The 27,430-nt window shown below is 42.4% G+C and overlaps 1 protein-coding gene across 7 annotated transcripts; it reads right to left on the reverse strand.

Moving 5' to 3' along the window:
- GLYR1 (glyoxylate reductase 1 homolog) lies at positions 1 to 27,226 on the reverse strand. Of its 7 annotated transcripts, XM_074841447.1 has the most exons (17): positions 27,148 to 27,213; positions 25,381 to 25,540; positions 24,958 to 24,994; positions 23,667 to 23,746; positions 16,016 to 16,154; positions 15,189 to 15,431; positions 12,074 to 12,160; positions 11,110 to 11,166; positions 9,984 to 10,034; positions 9,788 to 9,861; positions 7,896 to 7,995; positions 6,620 to 6,730; positions 6,214 to 6,315; positions 4,985 to 5,147; positions 4,389 to 4,568; positions 3,766 to 3,890; positions 1 to 3,412 (listed from the first exon to the last, which is right to left on the reverse strand). In XM_074841447.1, exons 5-17 carry the CDS (start codon positions 16,100 to 16,102, stop codon positions 3,338 to 3,340), a joined length of 1,455 nt encoding a protein of 484 aa, XP_074697548.1. In that variant the 5' UTR covers positions 16,103 to 16,154; positions 23,667 to 23,746; positions 24,958 to 24,994; positions 25,381 to 25,540; positions 27,148 to 27,213; the 3' UTR covers positions 1 to 3,337. The 7 variants fall into 7 exon arrangements, 6 of the variants coding, with proteins under 6 accessions (XP_074697548.1, XP_074697547.1, XP_074697545.1 ...); XM_074841446.1 differs by lacking the exon at positions 25,381 to 25,540 and having other exon boundaries at positions 6,620 to 6,712; positions 27,148 to 27,226; XM_074841444.1 differs by lacking the exon at positions 25,381 to 25,540 and having other exon boundaries at positions 27,148 to 27,226.
- Between the last annotated feature and the right edge of the window lie 204 nt (positions 27,227 to 27,430).

Raw genomic sequence — 27,430 nt, forward strand, 5'->3', positions numbered from 1 at the left:
TTGTGTTACCAAGAAAGGTTTTATTCTTTTTGCCAGTAGCTTTGTTAATTGCACAAAAAAATCTTTTTGTTTTGCCATTTAAACATTTTCACACATCCTATTCTGAATGACAAATGTTAATTAAAAACAAGGCAAAAAAATAAAAATTCACAACCTTAATTAACTATAGGATCTATCATTGAGGAAAAAAGAAACTGCTTTTCTTACAAGCTTTTCACAAGTGTCACATTTTCTCTTTAAAAAGGAGGGAGTCAAAAAAAGCAAATTGCTAAAACAGAAATCCTCATAAAAAGGAACTTTACAGAATTGTCAACAATATTAAGACAACATTGACTAGCCAGTTTTATTAGAGCATCTCTCAATCCACAGCTTCCCCCACTTCCCTCCCCCGAACCTCAGGCCTAGGAACAGATTAAGATCCATGTTCAGAGGCTACAGACATAAATACAAGAATCCAAGTGAGACTGACACGAGTCAATCTCAGACAGCATCTGAAACAGTCCTGTTTTCACCATTTCCATCCCTCCTCCTCACTTCACATCCACGTCAGAGCTCTCGGTCTCCTTCTGCTCCTCCCTGGAGTATCTGTGATTGTATAGCTGGCTGGGCAGCACCACACCCTCCAGCCACCCTACATCACCAGAAAGCTGCAGTCAGACTTTCCCAGGATAAATTACAGTGTTTAACTAGTCCGTACCTGCCACTCCCACAAAAATAACAATCTCCGTTTAGAGAACTACAGTATTGCTGGAAAACAAAACCTGCAGCAGTGAGTTGCCTAAGGAATGGTTCTTCCTCTCACAAATACAGTTCTTTGAATCCGCTATGAAATACACATCACAACTTGAGAGCTCCTTTTGCATACTGCTTCTATCCAGAGGCCCACAGAGTTAACAAAAAGAAAGGGAGATCCTCCATTACCTTTGCTCAGAGCCATTCACCTTCACTCTGGCCTAAGGGACCTCTGCAGGGGCAGGTTTGGGATGCTGCTGCACTGGCTCAGCACAGTTCCACTCTCAACTGGACCTGAGACAGTACCTCCCTCTTCCTCCCAAAAGATTTCTTACACTCTAAAACCTCTGGTCTTATCTCCTGCCCCCCAAACCACAATTTCCCCCAGATGCCCTCAATACACAATTCATGTAAATGATTCCTAACTGCGGCATGTTTAACCAAGGACTTCTGATGCTAACAGCTGAGTTCTTCTGGATGGGGGAAGCACAAGTGTGTCAAAAGCAGGCTAATGGCTGGTTATCCTGGGTAGTTATATGTGCCTTTAATATGAATATCTACATGCAGGATGACAGTTGCACTGCCAAAGAAACATGTATGTGTAACTAGTATTGTTTACATATACCACTGACAAATGGGCAAAGCGATGTCTAACAGATCTATTACTAGATGTTCACCACAGGACGTAATGCATAACACAGTCTTAGCCCACAAATAATAGTGATCACAGGAGGTGAAATACTCAACAGAGTAACATTTACAGCATTAGGCATTAGATGTTATGATTCATAATGAGTATCTGATACTTTCACTTTCTCTGTGTCTTAATACGGTGCCCCTGAGCCATATGCACTTGCTGCACAAAGCAGGATTGGTAAGAAATCCTAACCCACAGGAAAATTTCCCTACACAGCCATTAAGCTCCTAGAAAAATAAGATGGTAAGAGGGGCAGATCTCACAGATTAAAAGGAACATGGTCTAATTTGAATTTGCTTTCTTTCCTTTCAGAATCCCAACCCAAGGGAGGAGATTGTGCCACTGAGAAGTGATTTTGGCCAATAAAACTTCTTACTGGCATTTTACTAACTCTCAAATCTAAAATGCAAGAACCCTCCTAAAAGGCTAATACTGAGAACAATTTTTAAAAACAACAACAAACAAACAATCCATGCTCTGTGCATTTTTAGAGACAGGCCTCCTCTGGACTCTGGGTTGCTCTGCTATCAACACAGAGAGCATCTCCGCTCTCTAGCCTTGGCATCTGCAGTTCAATTCCCACATTTCTAGACTAAAGCTCAGCAGTGGTCTTAGCCTTCCATTTTATTTACTAGTCTTGCTAAAAGTTGGTATCTGGCCACAAGCAGAGTCACAGGTACAGGGAAAAGTCTAATGCTGTGCTAGTGTTGTACTCAGAGTAGTAACACTAAGAACACGTATGGAAAACCTGACATGTATAAAGATCACTAATCAGTACACAAAAATATCCCTGTGAGGTAGGTAATCATCACCCACCTTTAAAGATGGGCAAACAGGCTAAGAGATATAACCACCATGCAAAGGCCAGAGAGCGAGTGTGGAAAGGAGCTCACGATTCTCAATCTCTTGGCTCTACGATCATTCTTCTCACCCCTTTCAGACTCATCACTCTGCTTGTGACACTGCTACAATCCAAGACACGTTTGTAATTATTGGCTACAAGGGTAAAAAAAAAAAAAAAGTAGTAAAGCAACATAAGCTAAGGCCAGAAGCAACCCTAAGGTTTATTCCTTCCCCAAATAAAGTATCTCTGGCCCAGTTTTAGGCTGTATGTTTCTTTTGCAGTTTTCTATGCAAATGTGTTGATCTCCGATGCTGTTTGCAGGATGGGCAGCGGTGATTAGCCTTTTAGGAGGCTTATTTACACTGGCATTTCCTAAGCTATAGTTGTCTGTACAGGGGAAGACATGGATGCAATCTGTTCTTCTTAACAATACAAGGAATTCCTCCATCAGGGTGCTGGGGAGGTGGAAGTTTAAAAAGAAACGGAATCAAGACAGTGTTGCATGCAACCCCGTTACCTTCTGGAACTGCCATTCTCCTCCATGGGAGGTGCTTTGTTCTCTAACAGTGGCTGAATAACAGAAATGCTCCTCACCTTACTTGGGACCAAGGACTTTAGTGCTATTCACAGGTAGATGGGATGTATGTCACCTGTCTCCTTGATGCAGAGAGTCCAACACACGCATTATTTCACAGCAAAGGAGAAAAGGGATCGTTAGAAACAGCATCTTGGACAAGCATACAAAGAGGAAAATAAAAGCAGCCAAGCAGCAGATTTCTGGCAGAGTTGCCTCAGAGCTTCTGAACAAGCCGCCACTGTTCTGTTCCATGACTGTCAGTGCATGGCATGGATTTTTCTAATTAGACTGCAACAATCCGAGCCCCCTCCTCCCCCCCTTCTGCCACCAGGGGAAGGCTCACCGCAGCAGCTGCCTCCGTGGCAGATCTCAAAGTCTGTGTATAAAAGGAAATGGAGAGACAGAGATGGACTGGTCCAGAGTTAAAACCCAGTATCATAATAATATTAATCAATAATCATAGTATTAACAGTAAGAACGGTGCAGCCTAGTGGATGTAGGCCCTGTACACTGCAGACATGTCGTTGTCTGATTGGTCCAATGCTTTTGCTCGTTTATAGACCTAGAAAAGAGAAATTAGAAAAAGATCAGTGCCTGCTCTTGTGCAAAGCCTTTCAGCAGAAAAATTACTTTGCTGACCACTGCAAACCAGAGAACTGCATAGTATGTCAAGTCATTAGAGCAGCGCAGATCAGAACACACCAGGTCTTGTTGAGGCCATTTGTGTTTACTGATGTGACATTCTAAGGGCTTCTACAATCAAAACAAATCCAATTCCATCCTAATCAAAATCTATTTCAATTGCCGTTCCCTTGTCTTAGAGATGACATAATTCTTAGATTTTTGTCTCTTGTTGACAAACGGCTCCATAGAAGAAATGCTGAGTAACACATCTGAACACTGAGTAACTCTCACCTCGTTGGCAGCAGCTGCCATGGGAGTTGGGTGGTTGACAGAATCGCCCAGTGCAATAGCTAATCTAAGATCCTTCTGTATGTATTTCAGGTAGAAATCAGGTTTAAAGTTTCCTTGCAAGATATCTGTCGAGAGGAATGCATGCAAAAAAATAAGCACGACAAAAGTAAATCAAGCCCACACTGCAAGAGCAGGCAACTCAACACCAAACTTCCCTTTCCCATGCTGATCAGAAGGAACATTGCTTTTAGCTCTTCTGTCTCTGCTCTCTATCTTCATCTGGCCACAGCAGATAATGTCACTACCGCCTACTGACAAAGTGAGCTCGGATTTCTAAGCAGCTTGCCCTCCATTTTAATTATTACCCTGCCCCAGTGAAATCCTCACTGTGAACTCAAGTCCTAAGCAGGCTGTAGACAATGCAGAGCTTGGGATGGATTCTCAGAAGCCCTGGCTATCAAGGGGAAGGACTGGAACTCAGCTCTTCATTTTCACAATGCTTAAAATACCCAGAATCCCAGGCTGAAGAAGATGGGACAGTTATTTTCTCCCTTCTGCCATAATCTGAAATGCTGCTAGGTTGTGGCAATATCCTATAATAAAACAATGTAAGAGAACTTTACTTTGGCACTTCTGATCCAGGAAGATGCTGGCAAGTTGTCCCTGATTGAGGATATCCAGAAGGGTCTGCTGGGACTGGCCAGTCACTTGAGCCAAAGTCAGTCCTTCTGCTATCGTTGCCATGAAGCTGCCTTGGACCATGTTCACAATCAGCATCATCTTGGCAGCATTGCCTACTTCACCTGGGAGCGAGACACACCATTGGGCATTCCTCCAGAAGAGATACAGCAGCCTTGCTCCCCCATCCCACACAGTATTAACACTACTAGACTCAAGCACTTGGCAGCTCTCCCTTCCCCTGAAAGACTTCAGGCAACTTACCCGTTTTCCAAGCACTCAAAGGAAGGGAAAAATCATAACAAAGTATGATTTAAAATAAAAAGCATCACAGATCCTTCAAAATGAGCCAGTATTCAAAAAAGAACACTTAGGCTGGAGGCTCTGAAATTGGACACGTTCCAGAAGAGCAGGCCATTTTCCCATACTGTCCAAGGAGACAAGAAACAGATGACAGACATGCCTCTCAGACTCCTTGCTGGAATTCCCAGTCCTTGCACTGACTAAGAAACTGATATCAAGCCCTTCGTGTTTCAATTACCTAGGAAAAAAGAGGTCTTCCCCATTGCTTGGAAACAGCTACTGCAGTCCTCATATAAGCCCCTGTCGCCAGCTGCCAGGATCACGAGCATCCCATCATTAGATAGCTGCTGATTTCCTGAGACCGGTGCTTCCAAAAAGCGACCACCCCGGGACACTATCACCTGGAAAAAGAGCACCACTGGTTAGTTGTGCGTGAACAGCATGCATCGATGCCAAGTAGGCAGTGCAGCACAAATGCTGTTTAGGACATTTCTGTTCCTGAGGACAGAGTTTTAAAGCAGAACATATAGCTCAGACATAAACAGGAGAGGAAAGCACTAATGTGATGCGCTGCATCCTGCAAAGAGTACTCGAGACCAACAGCAACACCTCCCTGCACCCATCGCTACTGTGCGCATTTTAAGTGGCTGAACTTACGTGCTTTGCCCGTGGCACCCTGTAACGGCCAAGGAACCAGTGCAGAAGTTGTGCATGTGGTGTAGTAATCTCAGAGGATTGACTGTTACGATATTTTCCCCTCTTTTCCCCAAAGAGGAGAGGCCTCTGACAGATCTCTTCAGCCAGATGTTTACTAATATGTATGACTCTTCATTCTCCAAAGTCACGTTACACACTACTGCATCACCAATATGTCTGCTTCACGAAAACTAGCTCCCCTGCCTTGTGCAACACCACACACTGCCTTTGGGACAGGGGATAACAATCACGATGCCAAAGAGGAAATCAAAGATACCACATCAGAAATAATCAGAACACTTCTACAGAAATCCTCTCTAAAATACTTCTACAGAACGAAACATGAAGGCGTTCTTTTTTTTCCCAACCAGAGCATTTAAAATAAGCAGATTATGCATTTTATCAATTTAAGGACAGTTATTTATCCAGACAGTGCTTACTCCTCCAGTTTGCTACAGAATACCAAGCCAACTATCAATACTTCTTAAGGGATCAAAATTTGGCCAGTTGTTTGCACTGATGCCAGCTAACAGCCCTGGCAAATCTAGAAGTTTTGCTGTTATCACCAGGGAACATCTCATCCCATTTTGTTTGCTGGTCAAGATTTGACAGTTTATTTTGTCTTATTTCCCTGGGACTTGAGTGCCTCCTAAAGAAGCCCAAAAATCTTCAGAAGCATCTTTATTATCAACAGTTTACTGCCTAAAGCAACAAGAACTGCAGTACTGCTGCTGAAGCACAGATGTTGGAAGTTCAGTTCAACGTGATTACCTGGGCCAACTCTGTGACTGTATCTGCATCCACAGTGGACATATCCACGTAACACTTCCCTGGGCGAATCCCCTGCAACACTCCACTCGGACCAAGTACCAGCTGTGGGGAACAGAAGAGCGGTAAAGCAATAGGGTGTCTGCAAAGAAAGTCCAATCCTGCAGGACAGCAGTTCAACTGAGCCTGGCACTGCAGTGGCAGACTCCTAGCAGGATATCAAAGCCCATCCCCCAGGGATTATTTTTTTAAAGTATGATTTTTGTTGGGACATTTATTTTTACACAGCTGCACTGCCCAGCATCTACAATTACCCAAGGCTACCACGGTCAGTAGGAATCAGAACTGGCATTCAGTGACTGTATCTTGCAGTCTAGCTGGTGGAGGAAAAATAAGAGCTAATCCTTACATCCTTTGCTGCTTTTGGATCTGATACACAGGCAAAGGTGATGTCACAGGTGGAGACAACCTCAGCGGGGGTTCTTCCCAGCCGTGCCCCCTCCTGGATGAACAAATCACACTGCAAAATTCACAAATCCAAACATAAGAAAAATTAAGTACAGAGCAAATGGTTTCTCTAGCATTTTGCTGAAACAAACTCTGCTGTTGGACCAACTCAAAATGAGTCAGGCATATTAATTACATAGCAACTGGGTTATCTTCTGTTGATTTGTCCACATACACACACACGGGGCTCTTCTGCAGCTTTTCTGAACCCCCAGGTGAAGAACTTCAAAAGAAAGACACAGGAAAAAAGAATGCTAGAAGATTGAATGTTGTGGGCTTTGGAGGAGAGATAAGGGGAAAAAAATTGGTAAACAGACATAGTAAAAGTTGTTACTGGACAGTAAACAGGAATATACACACCTGAGACTGACATGTTTTAGTGGGCTGCAGCTTCAAAAATCTTAGCTCCTTCTTACCCTATCCCCTCATACCATCCATGTTTTGCAGTTTAGAAAAAAAAAAAATCTTTTCATACTTTTAAACAAAGTAACTACAGTGTCCTTCTTGCCTTTGATATTTCACAATATCACCTGAGTACCACAACTTCCCCAGTTACCTACTTTTCCTCCTGTACTACAAAGAGTAACACTGGCTAGAAGCTAAGCATAATAAGCTCCATTTTCCTTTTGAATACACCTATAAAACCCTTCTCACCCTGGTCTTATGACAAAGCAGGTTTTCAACAGCACCTTTGTTACTGCAACATGAACAGCACAATAGATGTGTAGATGAAGCTATGGTCAAGCAGTGCATCTTACCACACCACTCCCAGCATCAACTCCCCAGCAGCTGGTCTTTTTGCCCAGCTCCATGACACAATGACACGGCTATTTACATCAGCAGTATTTCCAGAGGCACTTTACACTACATTCCTCAACACATATTCAACGTTGTAATTTTTCTGGCAACTCTCTCATCTCATACAAAATGGCAGTGGGGTGGGGACTGTCACATAAGAGTGACCGTACCAGGAGAGACTACAGCTTCATCTAGTCAACAGTGGCCACCAACAAGCACCTAAGAAATAACAGAATAAGGTGGCAAGCATGTACTTGTGTTTCTACGACATCCTTTCCCAGGCACCACGGATTGGTGACTCCAGGCCTTCCTGAGCTAGAGGTGATAACTACATGTTTAGAAAGGGTTAAATATCATCTGTACCTTAAGCACATGCCTACCTTCTCTGCTGTCCGGTTCCAGACAGTGACGGTGTGACCCATCTTCAGTAAGTTGGAGACAATGCCACTTCCCATCAGGCCAAGTCCCAGAAATCCTATCCTGAGGGGAAGAGAGAAACATTAATGCCACAAAAAGCAATTGGCGTCAGCCTCTCATGGTCTTGGAAACGATGAAGAGCTAACCCTGGAGCATCACCAGCAAAAAAATCCCCAAATCACAACAAAACCAAACATGTTCCACTGCAGTCACAGCTAGAACGAGCAGATACCGTGCTTTAAAACCAAGCTGCTGTTTATTTCGGTTACCAAGCATCCCTAACAACTTCCTGAAGAAAGTCTTTAGTCTGCTTCAGACAACTATCTAAATATTAAAAGGTTTGGGCAGTCTGGGGTTTTTTGGTTTGTTGGTTCATTTTATTAAAACTGCTGCTCTTGTGCTTCCTGTTGCCAGCCATGCCTTATTGAAGATAAAGGGACCATTTAGAGACCAACAGGTGCTTCTCTAATTAATCTTCTGATTTTTAAACTAAGCTACATGTCCAGTGACTTGCTTATACTACTGAATGAGACACCACAACCTTTATTTTAATAAAGCCCATCCAGGACTACTGGGCTAAACATCACACACAGACCAAAGTCCTAGTCCCTGCTCTACAGTTGTGGTTTTGGACAGTCACAGAAAGAAAGGAAGTGACAGGCCAATACAGGTCACCATGAGCGACAATACAATAGTCCCAGATACCAGCTGCCTTCCCCCATGCTTCCCCCCCCACCTCCTCAAAGCTGGCAAATTTTGCTCTCCCCCTTCAAGAAAAAGACAACACGCTACAGTTACCTGCAACAGGAATTCCTTCGCAGTCATTGCTGCAAGGACCCTCTTATACATCATGCAGTCAGCTTCATACCCAAGCCACAATTCTAGTAGGAGACTCTGAAGTGTTCACTTACATGTCTGATACAACTTCACAACGAAATCTGCCTGGCAATTCCCCAGTTAATTCTTCAGAATTAGCCACACTACAGATGCGCTGTGGCTTTCGCAAGCCACCTGCGCTCTCCCAGCTAGCAATGTTGCCTTTTGTTAGAGCAAACTAATTTAGACAGGTCAGAGCAAGTCACTATAGGCTCCTTAAACAGCCCAAACAGGGGCCACCTATTTTCGAGTCTCTAAAACAGAGAAAATATTCTTTCTCTCCCAACCCACCTCTGAGCCACACTTTCCTGAGAGACTGTTTTACCTGAACAGCTTCATTGTTATTTTGGTTCCCCTGGAGTACAGTTGAGAACTGACATCCCATAAGAACGACCCCAACGGCAAACAGCAAGCTGTGGCCTGAACTCAATTTGAACAGAGCGGAAGTTACAGAGTGAAACAGGAAGCTCAAGCTAGGCTTCTCTCACTCTAGAAAGGAGAAGGGGGACGTTAGCAGAAACCAGAAAGCTCACGTGCTACACAGCAAAGCTCTTGCGCTGGGAGAACACGCCTCCCTCTTCCTCTTGTCTTCTATATGCTCAGGAGAGCGATTAAATAACCCCGGTCAACTGCCAAGCACTACTGGAGAAAGATACCCTTTTATCTTTCTGCCACATACAGCATTCAGAAATACTGCTGCTTAGTGTTCTGCAGTATACCCTGCAGAAAAGCCCTGAATTGCAAACGTATTCAGGCCAGACCTTTCTCTGAATTTTTCTACTGTAAAGCCCTCTTTGTTTTTAGCTGCCTCCCTCCATCCCTGCCCCCCCAAATCAGAGTTTCACACAAGGACAGAGGAGATCTGTAGAGGGAAATTTAGGTTTATTTATTGTCAGTGACAAGCTGGATAATGGCTGCATGTATGAGCTGGGAAGGAGAAAAAGGAAGGGAAATGGCTGAAGTGCGTTGGAGATCTTACTTTTTGTCTGTAGGTGTGATACTGCCATTGACTGCTGTGCTGTCTGCTGCCTGGATGGAGGTGGATCCTGTTTCCTGGGGAGGGGAGGCAGGGGGAGGGGGAGGAAGAGAAAAAAAAAATAGAGTGCACAGCTCTGGAGGAACTGCAAGTCCTCATGACAATAAGGATAATCCATCAAAACCAAGATTTGCCTTACCTCTTCACAAACCTTCAACTTCTTTGTGATGGCTTGATAGCAGACAGCTGGCTGTATGGAGAAGACAAAGCATTCAGGGGAAGGACAGTGCTGATTTGCACTGCTGAGCAAACAGACCATATCCTTGTTACACAGAAACAAGCAGCTCACCCACCCACCACCATCCGCAAAGAGGGAAAACTCTCAGCCTTCCCTCAATGGAAGAAAATAAAAACAAAACTCTACTGAAACTAAGCTCTTCCTCTCCCACCCTGCCCCAGCAATTCAGCCTGTCTACTGCAAACTCCTTTCTGTAGTTCACAGGACAGGCTCCTCTACAGGCAAGGATCCAGGGCATCCCTACTCTCACGCTTGGTCCAAAAAAATCCAGAGATCTCTAAAGCCTGCCATAGAGCGCCTTGCCTCATATCCACATCCAGTATGTCAATGCAGCTGTGGAAGCAAAACCTTCTTGTTAATCTGAGAAGGCACATGGCTTTCAATGAACATGAAGGTGAAGGTTGCTCCTTCCCATGCTGCTTATTGTGAGCTTGTCTAGATTAAAACCGTTAGCTGCTCTTAATACTTCTGGCTCTGCCCAGAATCCTCAGCTATAATAAATACTTTTTCATTCAATTTGATCTTTTCTTTTCCTCTTGATGTTCACTGCTGAAGATAAAATCGTGCAAGGCTTCTGACTCTGAGGAGATAAACTGGCCACATTTTACATGGAGCTTTTCTGGTCTTGGAAATTCTCCTGCCATATTCAGTTAATCGACAAGTTCACTCAGATGAAGAAACTGGTAGGACAACCAAAGACATTCAAATAACATGAGTTTTTAAACAGAAAAACAGCTTTTCCTACCCCTCAATGTTCAATCTATAGAATTTACTACAACAGATCTCTTAAATCCTGATGCTAGATAATCACTAAACTATTCACAGTACTAAATGCTAAATCATTCTAAACCTTCAGGTTAGGAAGCAATTGAACTACAAGATTGTAGATGGGAATCCAATTGCAGCCAGCTCCCAAAGAACTGCATTTCAGAGCTCTTTACACATACTCCTCGTACTTAGTCCCAGCAAAGGGCAGGATGCCAAGCTAGACAGACAAGCAAAACGATCCTGCCTGCCAAATCCTCACCTTCTCTGTCTGGCTCAGCAGGAAGTGATGAAAGTGTGGATCACTGTCCTTCACAGGCTACAAAGGAAGAAAGTACAGGCTCAGAAACATTCCCAGAGGGTCACTCAACAATCACAGCAAAATTCCTTTCTTCTCCCAAGCTGCATGAGAATAGCTTAAGGTGGAAATATAAAGTGTATCAGCTGTATCAAGCAGCCTGTTTCAATTAAGCAGTTTACATCTTTTCATTCACAAAACTATTCAAGTCAAATTTCTCATTTTTGGAAATCTGTAGGAAAACCAAAGAAGATTATGAGTAAGATTAACATGGGAGAAAGAGATCTTGTATCCCCACTTCTTCCCAAGGGAATGAAAACACTTATTTTCCAGTTTTTAAGGAACTCCTTAAAACAGCATTCTGGGAATTGTCTGGAGATTACACCTAGCACTGTCACATGCTAGGCAAACCCACATTAACAGAAACAAGGACTGTAGGCCAAGGTGTCTCACCTCCCTGATGAGTATCATACGCAATAGCCTAGAGCCACAGTGCTCTAACTCTGCTTTACTGATCACTTATTTATGCGCAAAAATGAGAAGTTTCCAAAACCTGTCTATGAATCAAATGCAACGACCCCATATGACAGTATCCCATGTGACGGGGAGAGACTACCCACATCATCTCCTCCAGTTTTGGAAAGCCAGACCCAGAAATACGTTTGAAAAAAGTGCAAAAATGAGTGCAGCAAGGTAAGTGTGAATCCGCAAATGGTTCCACAAGACTGAAATCTCACTTCCCAGCACAATTCTTGATTGTGCAGGATATTGTCTAACTTTGTTACACTACAGTGTGACAGAACGAGAGCATCTTTCTTTGTTCCTCGAGGAAGATGAGAAGATCATGCTATTTTACAGCCCAGACAACAGGTTCTAGACTTGCTTCCAAACTCAGTTCCTAGATCACATATGTTGTAAAGTTTCTCACCTCACTGACACTTGGTGGCCATTTAAAACCAGCCACTGTTCCAGTCATCACTCTCTTCACTGTACTTGACTCTGGAATTGTGAGGTCCTGAGGAGACAGAAGGCGGATCAGAAAAAGCTTACAACCTGGTTCAGCAGCCGGCCACAGCATGTTGATCATATGAACACACATACAGAGTTTTGAAAAGCACTATAAATGCCTTCCATTTCACATGCCTTTCCATGAAGTGTTTATATTTAAACACAAAGCACATTATCAACACAGGTGAGGTGACGAAAACATGAACTGCCTATGAAGGAATTCAACCAGTTACAGCTTCCGGAGAATCCATTCTTCATTATGTAAGAGGAATCACTGCACTTGTGTAATCACGCAATGAGCAGAGAAGCAAATGAACACACTTGATCCAGCATTTTCCTCCGGTGGATGCAAAAAGCTAAACAAATGGGTGAAGAACATCACCACAGTCAGAGGTCTGAACTCTTGTAATCCTCCCGTGTCACAAAAAAAAGTAGCCTACCTGTTAACAGGAAAACCTTCAAAGCATAAGGCTGATAGTCACATCTGTTCAAGTTTGCAGAATCCATGAGACAAACTACTCTGTGGACTGCCCCATTACTCAACAGGCCCTGACTTGTAATGTCATGATAATACTTAATGCCATCGGGTTTTTTAGTGTTGAGCAGATTAAAATTTATTTCTTATTTCCCCAAGATATATAGGCTAAAAATAGGTCTTTATGCTATAGGTCATAGACACATGTTATAAACATATAGGTCTTTATGCTACATGAAGAGAATGTGCAGGACTTCTGCATAGTACGTGTCATCTTCCTGAAATGAGGGTTCAGAAATGGAATCGCATTATCTCCCCTCCAAAATTACTTCCTGAAAATGCACAACGCACCTTAGTGTCTGTGCAGAACCACAAGAGAAGAGCACTGTTTGCAAAACAGGTCAGAGCAAGACTCCTGGAGGTAACCCAACTCGATGCAACTGTTTCATCTGTTAGCAGGGACAATTTAGACATCTGCAACCTTGGAGTGTCTAGGGAGAGCCTTGCACACTAAAATTCCCTCCTTAGAGATCACACTACTGTTTCAACTGGTGAAGCATAGATGAAACCTGCTCCGATACCTATGAAGTCACGTTGATCCTCTGAAAATATTAATATAAACTTAAAAATGAGAGTATTTGAATGATCGTGTATGCCTACAGAGCATTTCCAGATAGAGCACACTTCAGCAACAACTGAATTCTTGAATTTTGTGCATCCTTATTACTTGGAAAGTCAGAACTTCAAGACTGTGACAGGGCAAACACCCCCAAATCCCAACACTGCAGTAATTCAGGATAGTGACATAAATGTTTTCTAACCTAGGGCTAAGAATTTGGGGAAATTATGAGAACCAGGAAAGAGGACAACAAGATTTTAACATTATTTCACAGACTGAAAAATATTATTAAGGCAGTACTATTACATTTTCATGGCAGTTTCTTTAATTTGTCAGTACATTACTTTTCAGAAGCTATAAGGCTACTTTCCTACATTAGCCTGCTTATTTTCATGGTCTGTGGCCAGACATTTATCACACAGCTGGCCACCTCTTTGCGATAAGCTGTTTAAAACCACTCCACTTGCCATTTGCCAATAAAATAATTTCTACTACCACAATTAACTCAAAGCACTCTGATGCCCTCAGGTAGCCAATAGAGTAAAACCTAAGGATGCAATGTGTCAGCATGATCAGAATTCTCCCAGTCATTAGTTTAGATCAATTTTGGAATGAATCTAGCTCAAAGACACAAAAGCATTTTGCGAATGGCAAAAAGACCCCATGGCTTATTGTAACAGAAGTATGTGAAGACACAACATGCTCATAGCAAGACACTTTGAAAGGTGAAAGTATGTTGCCAGTAAAGTGTTTTCGGGCAACACTGCAAGTCAGGTCACAAGTTCTGTAATTATTAGTAGGAATTCACAAATACGCATCCATTGCTCCCCTCTTCCAACTCCCCCCAAAAAGGAGAAACTGATGGGCTCTGTTGTACAGCCTGATTTAACAGAAGCTGGCTCTAAAAAAAAAAAAGCCAGGATTTCCTTCATAGCTAGTATCTGAGATGATCAGCTTCATTTTACCACGTCAAGAAAGAATTTGCTGTTCAAGCAGTGAAGGCCAATCCATTCACAATTTTGAAGATCAAAGACTACCATCTTGACTTGCATTCTGAAGTACACTGAAAGCAAAGATTGTGAAGCACAGCATAAAGTGATCCCTTTGAAGCACAGGTGAGCAAGCAGGCTGCCGCATGGTGTATCAGCTGAAGTCTCCCAATGGTCTTCAGGTGTAGTCTCCAATGGAGCATGTGCATTGTAATAATCCACTGAAATAATTATCCATTTGGAAAAGGAAGATCTGGACCACAACAGTGAGTTCCACAATAAATAAAAAGACTGGAACTCTAGATGAGGGTAGACAAAGTACTGGTGGCTATCATTGCTGCCACAACATCCAGAAATAACAGGGAAGTAATGGGGATAAAATAATAATGCTCCAAGGTTGGACCTTTATAATGGAGGATGGAAATACATCTTATAGCATAGAAGCTGAAATTAATATAATTCTTCTGGTGGATTCCCCAGGCTACAAGAGTTTCTTCTTTAAGCCCTAGCCCTTAAGAATACCCCAACCTCTGTAAGTACTGAGGGTGAAGTTGAGTGACTACTAATCACTTCATCATACAAAGCAGAGGAGATGGGAGAAGTCAGGAATCAGACGAAGACCCACATCTCTTCACTAATCCTTCCCACACAAACTGAACTTGAGGGATGGCAAGATGAAAGGTGAAGTCTCATGATACAGCTCTCAAAGCCCTCTCCAAGTTATGAATAGAGCCACTCAGAATAACTAACTGGTAAAAATTACAGGAAGAATCAACTTTGCTTGCCAAAGGTATCAGGCAGCCAAATGGTCTAGAAGTAGTAACATGGAACAGCTTAAAAAAACCCTTTACTGAAGTGACTCTTCCTGCTGGCCTGTTAGTCAAGGCGCCAGTCAACCCTAGAGTCCATCTGCAAAGTCCACAGGGCACTGGCGGACATGCACAACACAAACCTTCTCATCCTTGGGTGGACGCCCCCGCTTTCGGGGGCTCTGATCCTGGGCTCTTTTCAAAGGTGATTTTGATCCTCTCTCTGACGATACAGAAGAGACCCTCTTTTTTCCTTCCCCTGTGCCCTTCTTCAACTTCCCTTCAGACAAACTGGCTTTGCGTTTCTCTTCACCAGCAGATTGCTTGCCTCTTTCCTCACTGGAATTACGCCGATTCTTCTCTTCATTGGAGTTATGGGAAGATGCCTGAGAGATTACAGAATAGAAGATGGTAAGGAAAGAAGAGAAGAGCTGGAATGATTTTCATGCAAAACCAAGGATGTGAAGGACCCTGTGCTGATTACTATCAAGCAAAACAACAGCACAGTAACTTGAAAACTAGGTATTTGTTAGTCCTTTGCAGACGGTGAGTGAAGTTCCTGGTTAGTTCTCCTGAAAAAATACATCAGTTTAAGCAAGCAAGTAACAGAACAGGCCACTTGAAGACTTGCTGGGAGTGTGTGCACATATATGCACTTCCAATATACTAAAGACGGGATTAGTAGATATCAAATTCTAGCCCAAGACTTAAGACTGATTTATCAAATCATCATAAGCAGATCAATTCGCCTCTTCAGTTTCTCCATCAGTTTAACAACACTTTTTTCCCACCAAACAAGATTGAATGGGAAAGAAGAGAGGATAGGAAAAAAAACCAAAGGAATGAAAGTGAACCCCCCCTCAACTTGCCAGAGGCAACAAACTCCTTTCACATAAAAATGCACCTGATCATCATTCATGCCAAGACTTGTTTTGAGGCACACAGTAAAAAAAAAAAACAACCCACTCACCTGGTCCTTGCCTTTGGTTTTTCTAAGAAACTCCTCTACAGCATCCACAGCTTGCTGGAAGCGCTTACCCTTGTTAATCTTTATCATTTCCTCTTTGTGAGGGTGATAAGGCTTCAGCTGCTCCACTTTGATCCAAGCACTAGAAATAAACAAACAAAAAAGTTATAGTCTTCTAACAGCAACTTTCTCAACCATCTCACTGTTAGAAACCACAAAGATACACTTTTTTTCTCTGAAGCAACTGACAGTAGCAGTCCAATCTCACTTGCTTTCTACAGCCTGAAGGGCTGCGATTTCTGCACATTCACTGAGAACTTTCTTCTGGCACTTTTACTTGGTTTCTCTCTCAAGTTTTATATCCTCTTGTGCTAGCAGTGCTCCACTCTAAGTGTTATTCATTCTTTATCAGCAAGACAGTTTTGGGATGTGATCATAGGTACTTGTTTAGAACACAGGCAGCCCAGTGACTGCTCTTGTATCACCAGGAGGAATATCCACAACCACATGGCTCCACATAAGGCAGCCAATATTATGAAACTGCTCAAGAGATTGCTGAAAAGTGGAGGCCACATAACAATTCTCAGCCATCAATCCCTTCTTCAAACATACTGTGCATACGTAAGTATCTGCAAAAACTGGAGAAAACCAACAAAATCACATATCTCACAACATAGCCGACCACAAATAAAGTGAGTGCAAGCATCACAGCTCATTGCTAAACAAATTTCTGATGTACCTTGATATTCTGCATGAAAACAACATTTTCACTTTTGAGGAAAAAAGAACCGTTTTCTTCACTGTTGATGTTTTAAGATAAACTGGTACAGTAGCAGAGTATTAACCTGACTACAGTCCTGTGAGTAAACTCAACTGACTTCCCTGTTGTACTGCTGCTAAATAGGACTTCTTGACATCTACCAAATGGTTAAGTGGTCCAGTGCAGGGTGACAACTCCACTTTCCTTCACTGAAGCTTAGGGGAATGCCTTCGTCTTTCAACATTCCTGGTGGCTCTTGCAGCAATTAGACTAGCCTTTCCCTCTCTCCAAATTCAAGCCCAGGCTTACCAGTCACACTATTACAAAGCTATTTCCAGCCTACTGAAAACAGACCCGCAGAAGTTTTAGAAAGGCTAGCTAGGATGGCTGTTTAGAAATCCTGAGCTAGGATGGCCAACAATGCTTTTTAGCATACAGCAGCCCAGCATGCAGTAAAAACCAGTCAAACTGATTTTCTCTGGTCCCATTTTTATGTTACAAACATTGACTAGCCATGATTATAGGTTTTAAATATTCTCCAGAGCAGTCTAGCTCCTGCAAGCATGTGAAATGGTTTAATCGCTGCCTTTTCAAACACTGTAAGCATCATGTCATACAGCTAAACTGAACGTAGAGGTGAAAGCAATAACGCTTTGCTGGATCTTGCTTGTCCTCTCTTCATGAGTAAAGCCCAGTAAACTCTCTAAAACTTCATAGAGATCCTTCTCTTCACTGGCATTAGCCATTGTTTGTAGTCAGGAATCAACCTGCATGAAGTCAACTGAAATGTTTTGGGTCACATTTGGAGATATAAGGCCTCCTGCTAGAACTGACTGCAAAAAAATCCTAGCATCCTTTCCACGCTGCCAGTATAGCCCTACACCATCATCCCACCATAACTTGGAAGTAGAACCCAGTATTCTTTTGCACACAAAGCTGAATCCTTTTGCTTAGTTTACAACTTCCTCATAACAACTGACTTAACGTAACATAGCACATCAAATCATTACTTTCAGACTAGAGCCTACCATTGAGGAGGTATTCAGAGAATTCCTCATAGGTGCCCAGACATTATAGTGAAACATATCTTAAAATTCTCTTATACTGTACAACTCTGACATTCAGCAACAAAGCATCCCTAGGTACTCGACAACGTCAGCTCATGCGAAGCGTTTCCTTCATATACATAACGGAAAGAAAATGTGGAGTACGTTATAATAAAGCATGTTAAACACTGTTGCCAGATTTGAATTTCTAAATAAAAGTAACTTTTTTTTTTCTAACAAGGCATTCTCTTAGGTTTCTGCACATCCCATCCCTCCTCACTGCACATGTTCATTACCTTCCTTTCTCATTACTTTTCCTTTGTATGGAGAAAGTCTGAAGCACAAAGCTTTCTGGCTCCTGTCTTCAAAGGAGCATCTTTGGCACTTGTGATCCCCCAGGACAAAGAGCTAGAGATCTCAGAGACAATCTAGTAAGTGAAAGACAGTCTTAAATGCTGCCTCAGGGTTAAAAATAAATCTAAAAATTTTTTTAAATCTGTCATTTCCTTTCCAGTTTATTCTTTGTGTCACCTACCCAGACAACCTTCTATAAGATACAAACATGTCTTTTGACACCAGATGTCCATAAAGCATTTGTGTGCAATGTTTCAAACACTTGAAAACAAAAGAACTTTCTACCAAACAAAATCATTCATGTTTACATCAAGATCTCTCTCTGTTAAGCAATAACCTCAAAGCCAATAAAGGCCAACATTTAGATAAGAGGTCTCTAGGATACATCATATAAAAGGAACTACTGTTTCTCTCCTGACTCAGCAATGAATTAATGCCCTAGAAAAGCATTAGTGAGATTACATTACTGAAGATATATTTAAGATGAAATTATATTCATACTGCTGCACGGAATCATCTGGTATCTGTAAAGAATGGGCTAAATCGAAAGTAAAAAGATGTAAAAAAACCCAAAAATGTTAGTAATGATTTCCTCTGCTCATTTCTCCATACCCTTCCTCATTCCCTCCAAAATATCCTTCTTATAAAAATCACTACTCATGTAAAATCCACATTCTATTCACAAATAATAATCAAAACTTAGAATGCTTGTAAAGCAGAGGCAAGTACGAATGTGACCTGGAGCTGCATGGAAAACAGCAGCACAGAAGAGATGCAACTAGGGATATCAGATTCAAATCCATGACATGAGTTTAGCACCAGCAAGGAGACCTTAAAACCCCCACCTTTCTAGCCACTCTCTTCCAGTCTGAAGATATCCATTCCTAATGATAAACTGGAGAAATGAAAGTGGAGGAATAGCCACAAATACTCACTTTTTGCAAGCTTTAAAGTTACAGATGGAGAACAGTGGCACCGTATCTCCAAATTTCTATTACTTACTACAGCCTGAGAAAAAAATGATGAAGTTTTACACTGTAGCAGTTTAGATGCCCACACTAAATGCTAACACAACCAATTCTGAAAGTCAAAAGAAAATTGCTTGGTTATTTACAAGCCCAGTGTGTGAGCACACAACAGAGAAATCAAGACAGGTTTCCTGCTGTTAAAAGGGAATGCCCCAATTTTCATTTGGTAAAACAACTCAAATAACTGAACTCTGGAATGTGATATGTAAACTTCTTCATGGAAATAAAAATACAAAAATGATCACACTAAATGAGAATAAATGTCCATGCAGCTAAAGGGAGGGGATACTTAACAAAAGAAAACAAGCAGTAGGACAATAGTGAAATAAATTCTAAGTATTAGATTTTTAAAATCTGTGCAATAAAAAAAATTTTGCAGAATACTTACACATCCAAAGATAATAGTAAGAGGTGGAAAAGCTTTGACTATAATAATTTCAGCTATGGCACTCTGCCTGCAGATATGTCTAACAAACATTCCAGCTGGCTCTGCTATACAGCAGTCTGGCTACAGCACCACAGAGCTCTGCATGGGATAATCTGCCTAACTGAGAAACACCAGCACGGTAAGCTCACCCTCTCGGTCACTTTAGCCTACACCCCCTGGTTCCTCAGATTGCCAAAGAGTACCATGTCCAACACCTGGCAAACTTTAAGCAAGTGTTTTCTGATTTCAGGACTTGAAAGGACATTTTAGAAAGACTACATGCAGAAACTTCTCTCTCCTTGAAAACCAGAGAGAACGGTGGCAGAAGAGGAGGGTAGGTGCTTGCATCCCAACAGGATATAGGGGATGGGAGTACAATGAGTGCTATGCCAAAATCCCTGTGCCTGATGGAAATAGGCTGCAGACTATTATACTTATCTTGGATTGCAAGCTTCCTCCAATTTTTCCTTAATATGTCAAGTCAGGATGTGCTCCTTGACCCCATCACATTTAGTGAGACTATTCAGTTTTGTACTGGTGCTTCAAAAAGGTGCTATGAGTAAGAATGGACTGCTCCAGCTTCCTGTTAAGACTTTGATATACGTGACTTGCAAGACCATGTGGCTATTGCAGAGTATCTAAGGGGGGAAGAGGGTGGGATAGAAGGTGAATGTGTGTGTGTGTATACACATCTCTAACTGCAGGACTCTCCCTAGTATTTCTATAGTAGAAAGATACCTTCAAAGCAAAAATTTTTTATTTTGAAAAATGTCTCAATGAATTCCCAAGCAGGCCATGAAATGTAAGAATATTTTGAACTGGATGAAGCACACCAAGAAAGACTTGTAGGCTACGGGCCTGCCAGTCTATTAGTTCTAACTACTCAAAGCACTAAATGCACGTATCTAACAATGTGTAAGTTCTTCCATTGCAGTACTTGACTACTGGAATGATCTACAAAGATTTCCTAGAACAAGACTGTAGCCTGGGAAATAAAAGGGGATCTTAAAAACTATCTGAAAAGCACAGTTAGGAACAGAGATAACAGGTCAAAAGTTCCACTTCTATTTGAAAGACTAAGTTGCACTTGTTTATACTCCCGTAATTAGATGTTGTTACATGCTTGCTATGCCTATGGGCAGGAAACATCAACTCTTCTCGATTTTAGATGAAGAATCCTTTTAATGTGACTTACTCTAAGAAGAGACACTCAGAAAAAGAACTCCTAGGCAGACTAGAAAAACCTCCTTATCAATTTGGAGAACAAGTTCATAAGAGACATTACATGAGTATGTGCATCACGACTAAGGCAATCACTTAGAATAGGACATGGATATTGTATTACTGCTATGAACATCAAGGTGGCTTTCACAGTGGTAAAGCACAGGTGCATTTCACAGTTTAAACAAATAATCAAATTCTTCCTCCATGGGTAGAGAATCCTTAAATTCCAGAAATCCTATTACTTTGAAAGTGACAAAAGCAACTAATTCCACCAACACAATAAAAATAAGCAGCATAGAGCTCAGTAGAAACTTTATCAGAAGCCAGGTCTCAGAGCAGTCTTAATGCACTCATGCTCTCACTTCTATGTCTTTGGCCAAAACTACTTACAGTTTTCCAGTTAATGTATTTCCTTAGTCACTGCAGCATCACACTGGGCCAGTAAGTATTAGTATTCAATTCACAGGTAAAGAAAAATGCATTTTCTTCTGTGCTGTATCCTAAGCTATTCAAGATTTCACAAATAACCAAAATCTATATATACACTACACCAAAACCACTTCCAAACTTATCAGTATGTTTTTATTCACCCCTCCACTCTGCTCAGATGCAGGCACATCAGTTCTTACTTCTGAGCAGCTTTCTCCTTAATTTTTGGTATGGCAAACTAGAGCCACGTAAATCAGGAGTGAACGCTTTTTACCTAGCCCGAAACAGCAGCGGTTTTGGCCACAGCAGTCACCTGGGAATCCTCAGAAAGAAAAAAAACAACTATCAAGTCTGAGACTGCCTACCCATTGACAAACTAGCTGGCAACCACCCTCAGAAGTTTGTGAAAGGGATTCTACCCAGAAACTAGCATCACCTCCACCTTACACACACTGGAGCATAGGTGAATAGTTGATATGCAGATCCTCACCTGTTAAACCTTGACAGAGCAAGGCAATAATAGAGGAGCTGTAAAAAAGGATCAGTGGTATAGTAACGTCACCTTACAAACCTGAAAGTGGCAGAAAGAGCAAAGTGCTAGAAAACAGAAGCAGTGTGCACTAGAATATCAGTATGAGTAAGTGTACTCATCACACCACAGACTACAGTCAGTGACGGAGCTTTGCACCCTCCTATTCATTATGTGGAGTAGTGACACTTTGTCAGTTACATATTTCCACTTACTGTTTATACACACCTAGAAAAAAGTATTTGCAAAATACATTAGTTTACTTGCACAAAATAAGTAAAGGGATTGTCTCTTCATGCTCACATTTTAAGTGAAATCATTTAAATTTTTCCTGATTTGGTTTGATGATTACACTCAAAGATAAGAATTTTCTCAAGAAGCACACTGGTTAGAGCAGCACAGTTCTAACCAACACACTCTTTTAAAAGTTCCAAATCAGGACAGAACAGGCAAACAAGCTTCTCTCTCTTCCATCAATATTTTTTAAAAGAAGAACAAAGGGGACTGTATTTATTTTATTTAATTTTCAGGTAGGGTATGCCAGTCAAAGTGAGCAAATTTCTAAATCACAATTACCTAGTAGGAAATTATTAAATTTCACAAGCTGGAGATGGGGGGGAGGGAGATACATGACAACTACCGTACTACCCTACTGTGCCAGACAACTGGATTTTCCCTAGCCAGAGCTCTACAATCATGTAATAAAACCCAATGATTTTGCAGCTCTGAACTCTTCATTTGCCATCATGCTGCTAGTCTCAGCTACTGTGCCCCAGACATATGACCACTTTTTCATACTTGTCTTAATACAAAATATCTCTGTATTTGACTCGATAACGTGAAATACAAGAATCAAGAACAAACAATCAGGACAGAAATAGTCAATCTCCTCAACTTTTAGAACGTGATTACCTCAAATAACCATGTTTAACACCACCACCACAAAACACTCTCTGCCCTGAAATCAACCTTCACCTGCCTTACATTACTAGAGATCCAACAAACATTCCTATTAGTATGCAGCATTCACTTCTACTCCGTTTTTAAATATTGAACAAAAATAATTTAGCAGCCAAAAATAATTTCCTTAAGAAACATCCATTAAACGGTCCCAGTTCTTCTTACCTTTTTTCCAAAAACTAAAGGGTTTTCTAGTCTTCCGCAGATATTTGTAGTTCTCTCCCTTATTGCATGACTTAATGCAAAATAGCAGAAAATAAAGGGAAAAAACTGAAAAATTAGCAAAATAATTTTCAGTTTCATGAAATACCCAAGTTCTCAGGTTTTGGGGTTTTTTTTCCAGTTTGTAAGTATCTAAGACAACTATGATGTGGTACACATATTTGGAATCAATAAATTCTGCCTTGCAAAAAGGTAGTCTACAACAGTTCTGGTTTTCCTATACTGCAAAGTCTTCCCAAAGCACAGCAAGAATGTTTTCAGTCACCAGATATGGCAGTTTATTCTTTTAGAAACGGCAAGTATATAGCTGTTTTAGTCTTCTGGTAGAAAAACAAATGTATACTCTTAGCTATACCTTTATCATACATGGTTACATGCTAAAAATCTAACCCAGTCATGTCATACCTACTCCCCTAAAAATGGCGAGCTACCAAGAACTTTCCTTCACAGTGGCAACTAAAATCTTAACCTGATTAAGTATGTAAGTCTTTATAGTCTTCATACACCCACATGAGCAGCTATAGCATGCAATAATAGTTGAATTTTTTTTGCGTGTACATCACAGACAATCCTTTGCAAAGCTACACTGCACTGCATTAGTCAATATTTCTACCACGAAAGATCCGTATGATACGGCACAGTATTTTCACCAGATTAAAACAAGCAGGTACATACTGATCTTCTGTTCCAAAAAACTTCACAAAGAAGCACTTTTTTCCACGAGGTTTCTTCAGATCTTTAGGTGGATTAACAATCTGAAGGTGATTAGAAATGAAAGTTAAAAAGCACACAATGAAAATTTATACTCTGTGATTTTACTGTCATGTGTTACAGCTATTGTAAATTTATTTTGTTTAATCTGACTAGGAAGAGAACTTGAATCTATTACAAGTCTTTCAAGTAAATATGCAACCCCTTTGTTTCCTTAGATATGGGTATGCTGCAGCGGAGTGAAAAAGTACCCAAACTCCACCGATAACCTAAGAACATAGTGATGTTTCTTCTCCCTATGCCCAATAGATAAGCTAGCAAACTTTTTTAAAATTTAGGAAGCCAAAGGGTATTAAAAAAAGTTTGTTCCAGTTAGGAAACTCTTAAAATTTAAATCTAAAGCTTTGTCTTTACTTCCAGAAAAGATTGCTTATAAAGTTTAAAATATTAGTAAAGAGAAAAGCTGTCATTCAGTTACACAGGTGACACCTGAAAGCCTGTAGGGGAGCCTGGACTTAAATCTGATCCAATAACCAAACGTTTATGGTTGTCAGCCACATTGACAACACTCTTCCCTGTTGCATGCTGTTATCTCAGCATGCATGCTTAGTCCTCATACCTACACCAAAAATAAAATCAAAGTACTTTCAGAGAAGTAGAAATAACAAAAATGGCACATATAATTCAATTATTTTTTTAAAACCTTTCTGGCCTTTCATCAGAAAAGAAATAACCAAACCAGAAGAGAAAGTTTAACTACTCCCTACCCCCAGAATTTTTACTCAAAGAACAGAGCTCTAAAACAGTGTCTTGAGAAGCCAGACTCTTTATTTCTGTTATTTAACACAGTGCATTTAACCAATTTACTATGGGAGGAAAGAAACCTGTCTTGCAGAAAGTGATATGGATTAAACAAATCTGGAAAACACAATCAGTTCCAGAGCTGGATGAACTGCTCTGTCGCTTTTCATTCCATCCGAACTAACAGCTGTTAGTGAACTTCTAGATCAAATAAAGCCCTAAACTGGTTCACAGTTTAGATCTGTGGGGTATGTATTTAAAAAAAAAAAAAAAAAAACAACAAACAAACAAAAAATATTCATCTTCAACTGAAATGCTTTCAGGCAAAGCTTTCCCCGTGCAGAAGGAAAAAGCAAAGCAAAACAAAAAAAAACCCACCACAACAAAAAATCCCAACCAAAAACTAAGAAAGCAACAATAAGAAAAAAAAAAACAAAAAACCACCAAACCTCACCTTTCCTGGCCATGGAGGATACCGGCCCAGCTTCCCCCTATGGAAAAAAGAAAGAATTAGGCACTGGAACCAGAGAAAAAACAACTATCCCATCTCTAAGTTTTTGCATTACATCATATTTTTCATATTAAGAGTGACAACTTACAGTCAAAACCTACTGTGAAATGCAAGACACGCAGTTGACACACAAGCATTATTTTGACAGATACCTGCACCTAAACTAAGCCTCCAAACAGTCTGCATGAACTCGCTGGGCTATCAGAACTTAAGTGAACAGAACAGCAGCAGCATAGCTACTGCCTGGGAGATACAGTGCTACAGTGCTTATTACTCGTGTGAGACTGGATATTCCCTCACAAAGAACTGAAAAACGTATTGATGCAGGCAGTCAAACCAAAGTTCAGGTTGGTAACTTATATCCACCTGGACAGAACAGTCTAGTGAGCAGGGCAGCCGCTGATTTCCAGATCACAGAACTGAGATTGTTAGAGGTTCTCACAGGAAAGCATTAATGCCAGGATCCCCTGAACAGGTGTGCCATTATCACCTTCTTCAGGTGCTCACCACCACATTGAGACTAATGCTAAAGAGATGAAAGAGCCATAAGAAAAGCAGAAAAGTTTATTTCCTACACTTGCATCTGTTTCCATTACAAAAACTACACAAAACTATTTCTTCACAGAGGAGGAAGAGACATTACCCTTAGCCCTCAACATGGTGGCTTTATCATTATCTTACCCTTGTCCTTTACTCGGGCCTACAGTACTCTCACAAAACCTTAACAGTCATTGTCTTGCAAGAGACTGTCAAAGAACCTGTGGAGCCTGCCAGCTTCTGAACCAAAAATTCTCAACAAGTGGCTCCCGAGATGGCAAGGCTACACAGAGGATTCAGTAGTGATGGTCAGGCAGGAACACTGCCAAGAGGTGTAACCGTGACAGTGTCTCATATTCGATGCTTCCATTCTTGTACTGAACAAGACATTCATCAAAGCCTTTTATATGTTACTGTCTTATTGTTACAGCTCTTCTGCAATGGCTCTAGGGATAGTACCTGTCTAGGTTGTCATGTAGAAAACTAAAGCAGGATAATCTGCATTCCAACACTGAGAGCAGCGCACTCCCCAAATCCTTGTTTGAAAGAAAATTTGCTAAAAGGAACCAATCTTTACTTACTTAACTATATAAATTAGACAACTTCACAGCACTGTCAATTTTTCAGAGGAGAAACTGCAGTTGTCACAGCCTGGAGCACACACTTCTTTTTTACGTGGGATATAAATATAAATGCATGCACTTGCGTCTTGGGGATTAGCTATTTCTTGCAAGCCCTAGCAGGACATCCAAGCCTATCAAGTACAGTAGAGTCTATGCACTTAAAAATCAGTCCTTACAGGGCTTGACAGAATCCCCTCAGTCCTCCTGATCAGGAAATACAAAGTCACAGCTCTCTGACTATTTAAGGGTAAAACTGACAAGGGGAAATGGCTTCTGGGAGCTTCAACGGGGACATCCTAACCTGCAAAAAACCCTCTGTCTTCACAGATTGTTGTGTCGCTTCGTTAAAGCGCGGCCAAGAAATGCTATCGTTGGTCTCCCTAAACACCTGCTCACTTATGTCCCTCCTCACCTCCCTTGGGAGGAGACCGTATTTCCAACCGAGCCCCGCAGCGATCGCCCCTCTGTCCCGCTCCCCTCACCCCCGCTCCGTCTTACACAGGTTCTTTTATGCGCTGCCTCCTGTTCCTCTAGTGCCGGCCCGGCTAAAAGCCAGGCCTGCCTCCCCTCGGCCCGCTCCAGCCCCGTGGCACCAGGCTGCCTCCCGCCGCCACCCCCGCCCCTCCTCACACCGCCCCCGAGGGACGGCGGCGGCGATACCCGCCGGCCGGGCCGCGGCCCCGTCGCCGCCGGCCCTGCCAAGCCCCTCCCTACCCGCAGCCGCACCCCGGAGTCCCCCGCGGCTACGGGGTGAGAGCGCTCGGCCCGGCCCGGCCCGTCTCGGCTCCCGACGCGCCGCGCTCCCCCGGGCCGGGCACAGCCCCGCCGCCGCCCCGCCTGCGCCTCCGCTGCCACAGGCGGAGCCTGAGGCTCACTCCGCAAGAGGTGTCTGCCCCACCATCCATCGTCCACCGCCGCCGGCGGCCACCGCCTCACTCTGCCCAGCCACCGCCCGGCCCGCACCGCCACTCACCACACCAGGTCTCCGAGCCTCAGACTCACGGCCGCCATCTTACCGACAGAGCCACCAGCCGCCCCGCGCAAGGCCTGCCGGGACAGGACGGCGCCCGCCGCGGGGGGGGGCAGCGGCAGCGGGGATTGGCCAGCCCCCGTCACGTGGGCGCGCGGGCTGTCAGCGGCCGCTCCCCCGAGGCGTGACCGCGGCCGCGGCGCCGATTGGCCGCGCGGGGCAGCGATGGCGGCGGGTCCGCCCGGGAGGCCGCGGCGGTGTGCGCGGCCCGGCGGCGGTGCGGCGG

This window comes from Strix aluco, chromosome 15 (assembly GCF_031877795.1).
Source record: "Strix aluco isolate bStrAlu1 chromosome 15, bStrAlu1.hap1, whole genome shotgun sequence".
Classification (NCBI taxonomy): domain Eukaryota; kingdom Metazoa; phylum Chordata; class Aves; order Strigiformes; family Strigidae; genus Strix; species Strix aluco.

Coding starts and splice junctions, on each gene's coding strand:
- GLYR1 (XM_074841444.1), bottom strand. CDS start 27,185: ATGGCGGCCGTGAGTCTGAGGCTCGGAGACCTGGTGTG. Junction 16,155..23,666: donor TTTTTTGGAACAGAAGATCA/GTATGTACCTGC, acceptor GTTTATTTCTAG/TGCTTGGATCAAAGTGGAGC. Junction 10,035..11,109: donor TGCTGAGCCAGACAGAGAAG/GTGAGGATTTGG, acceptor TTCTCCATACAG/CCAGCTGTCTGCTATCAAGC.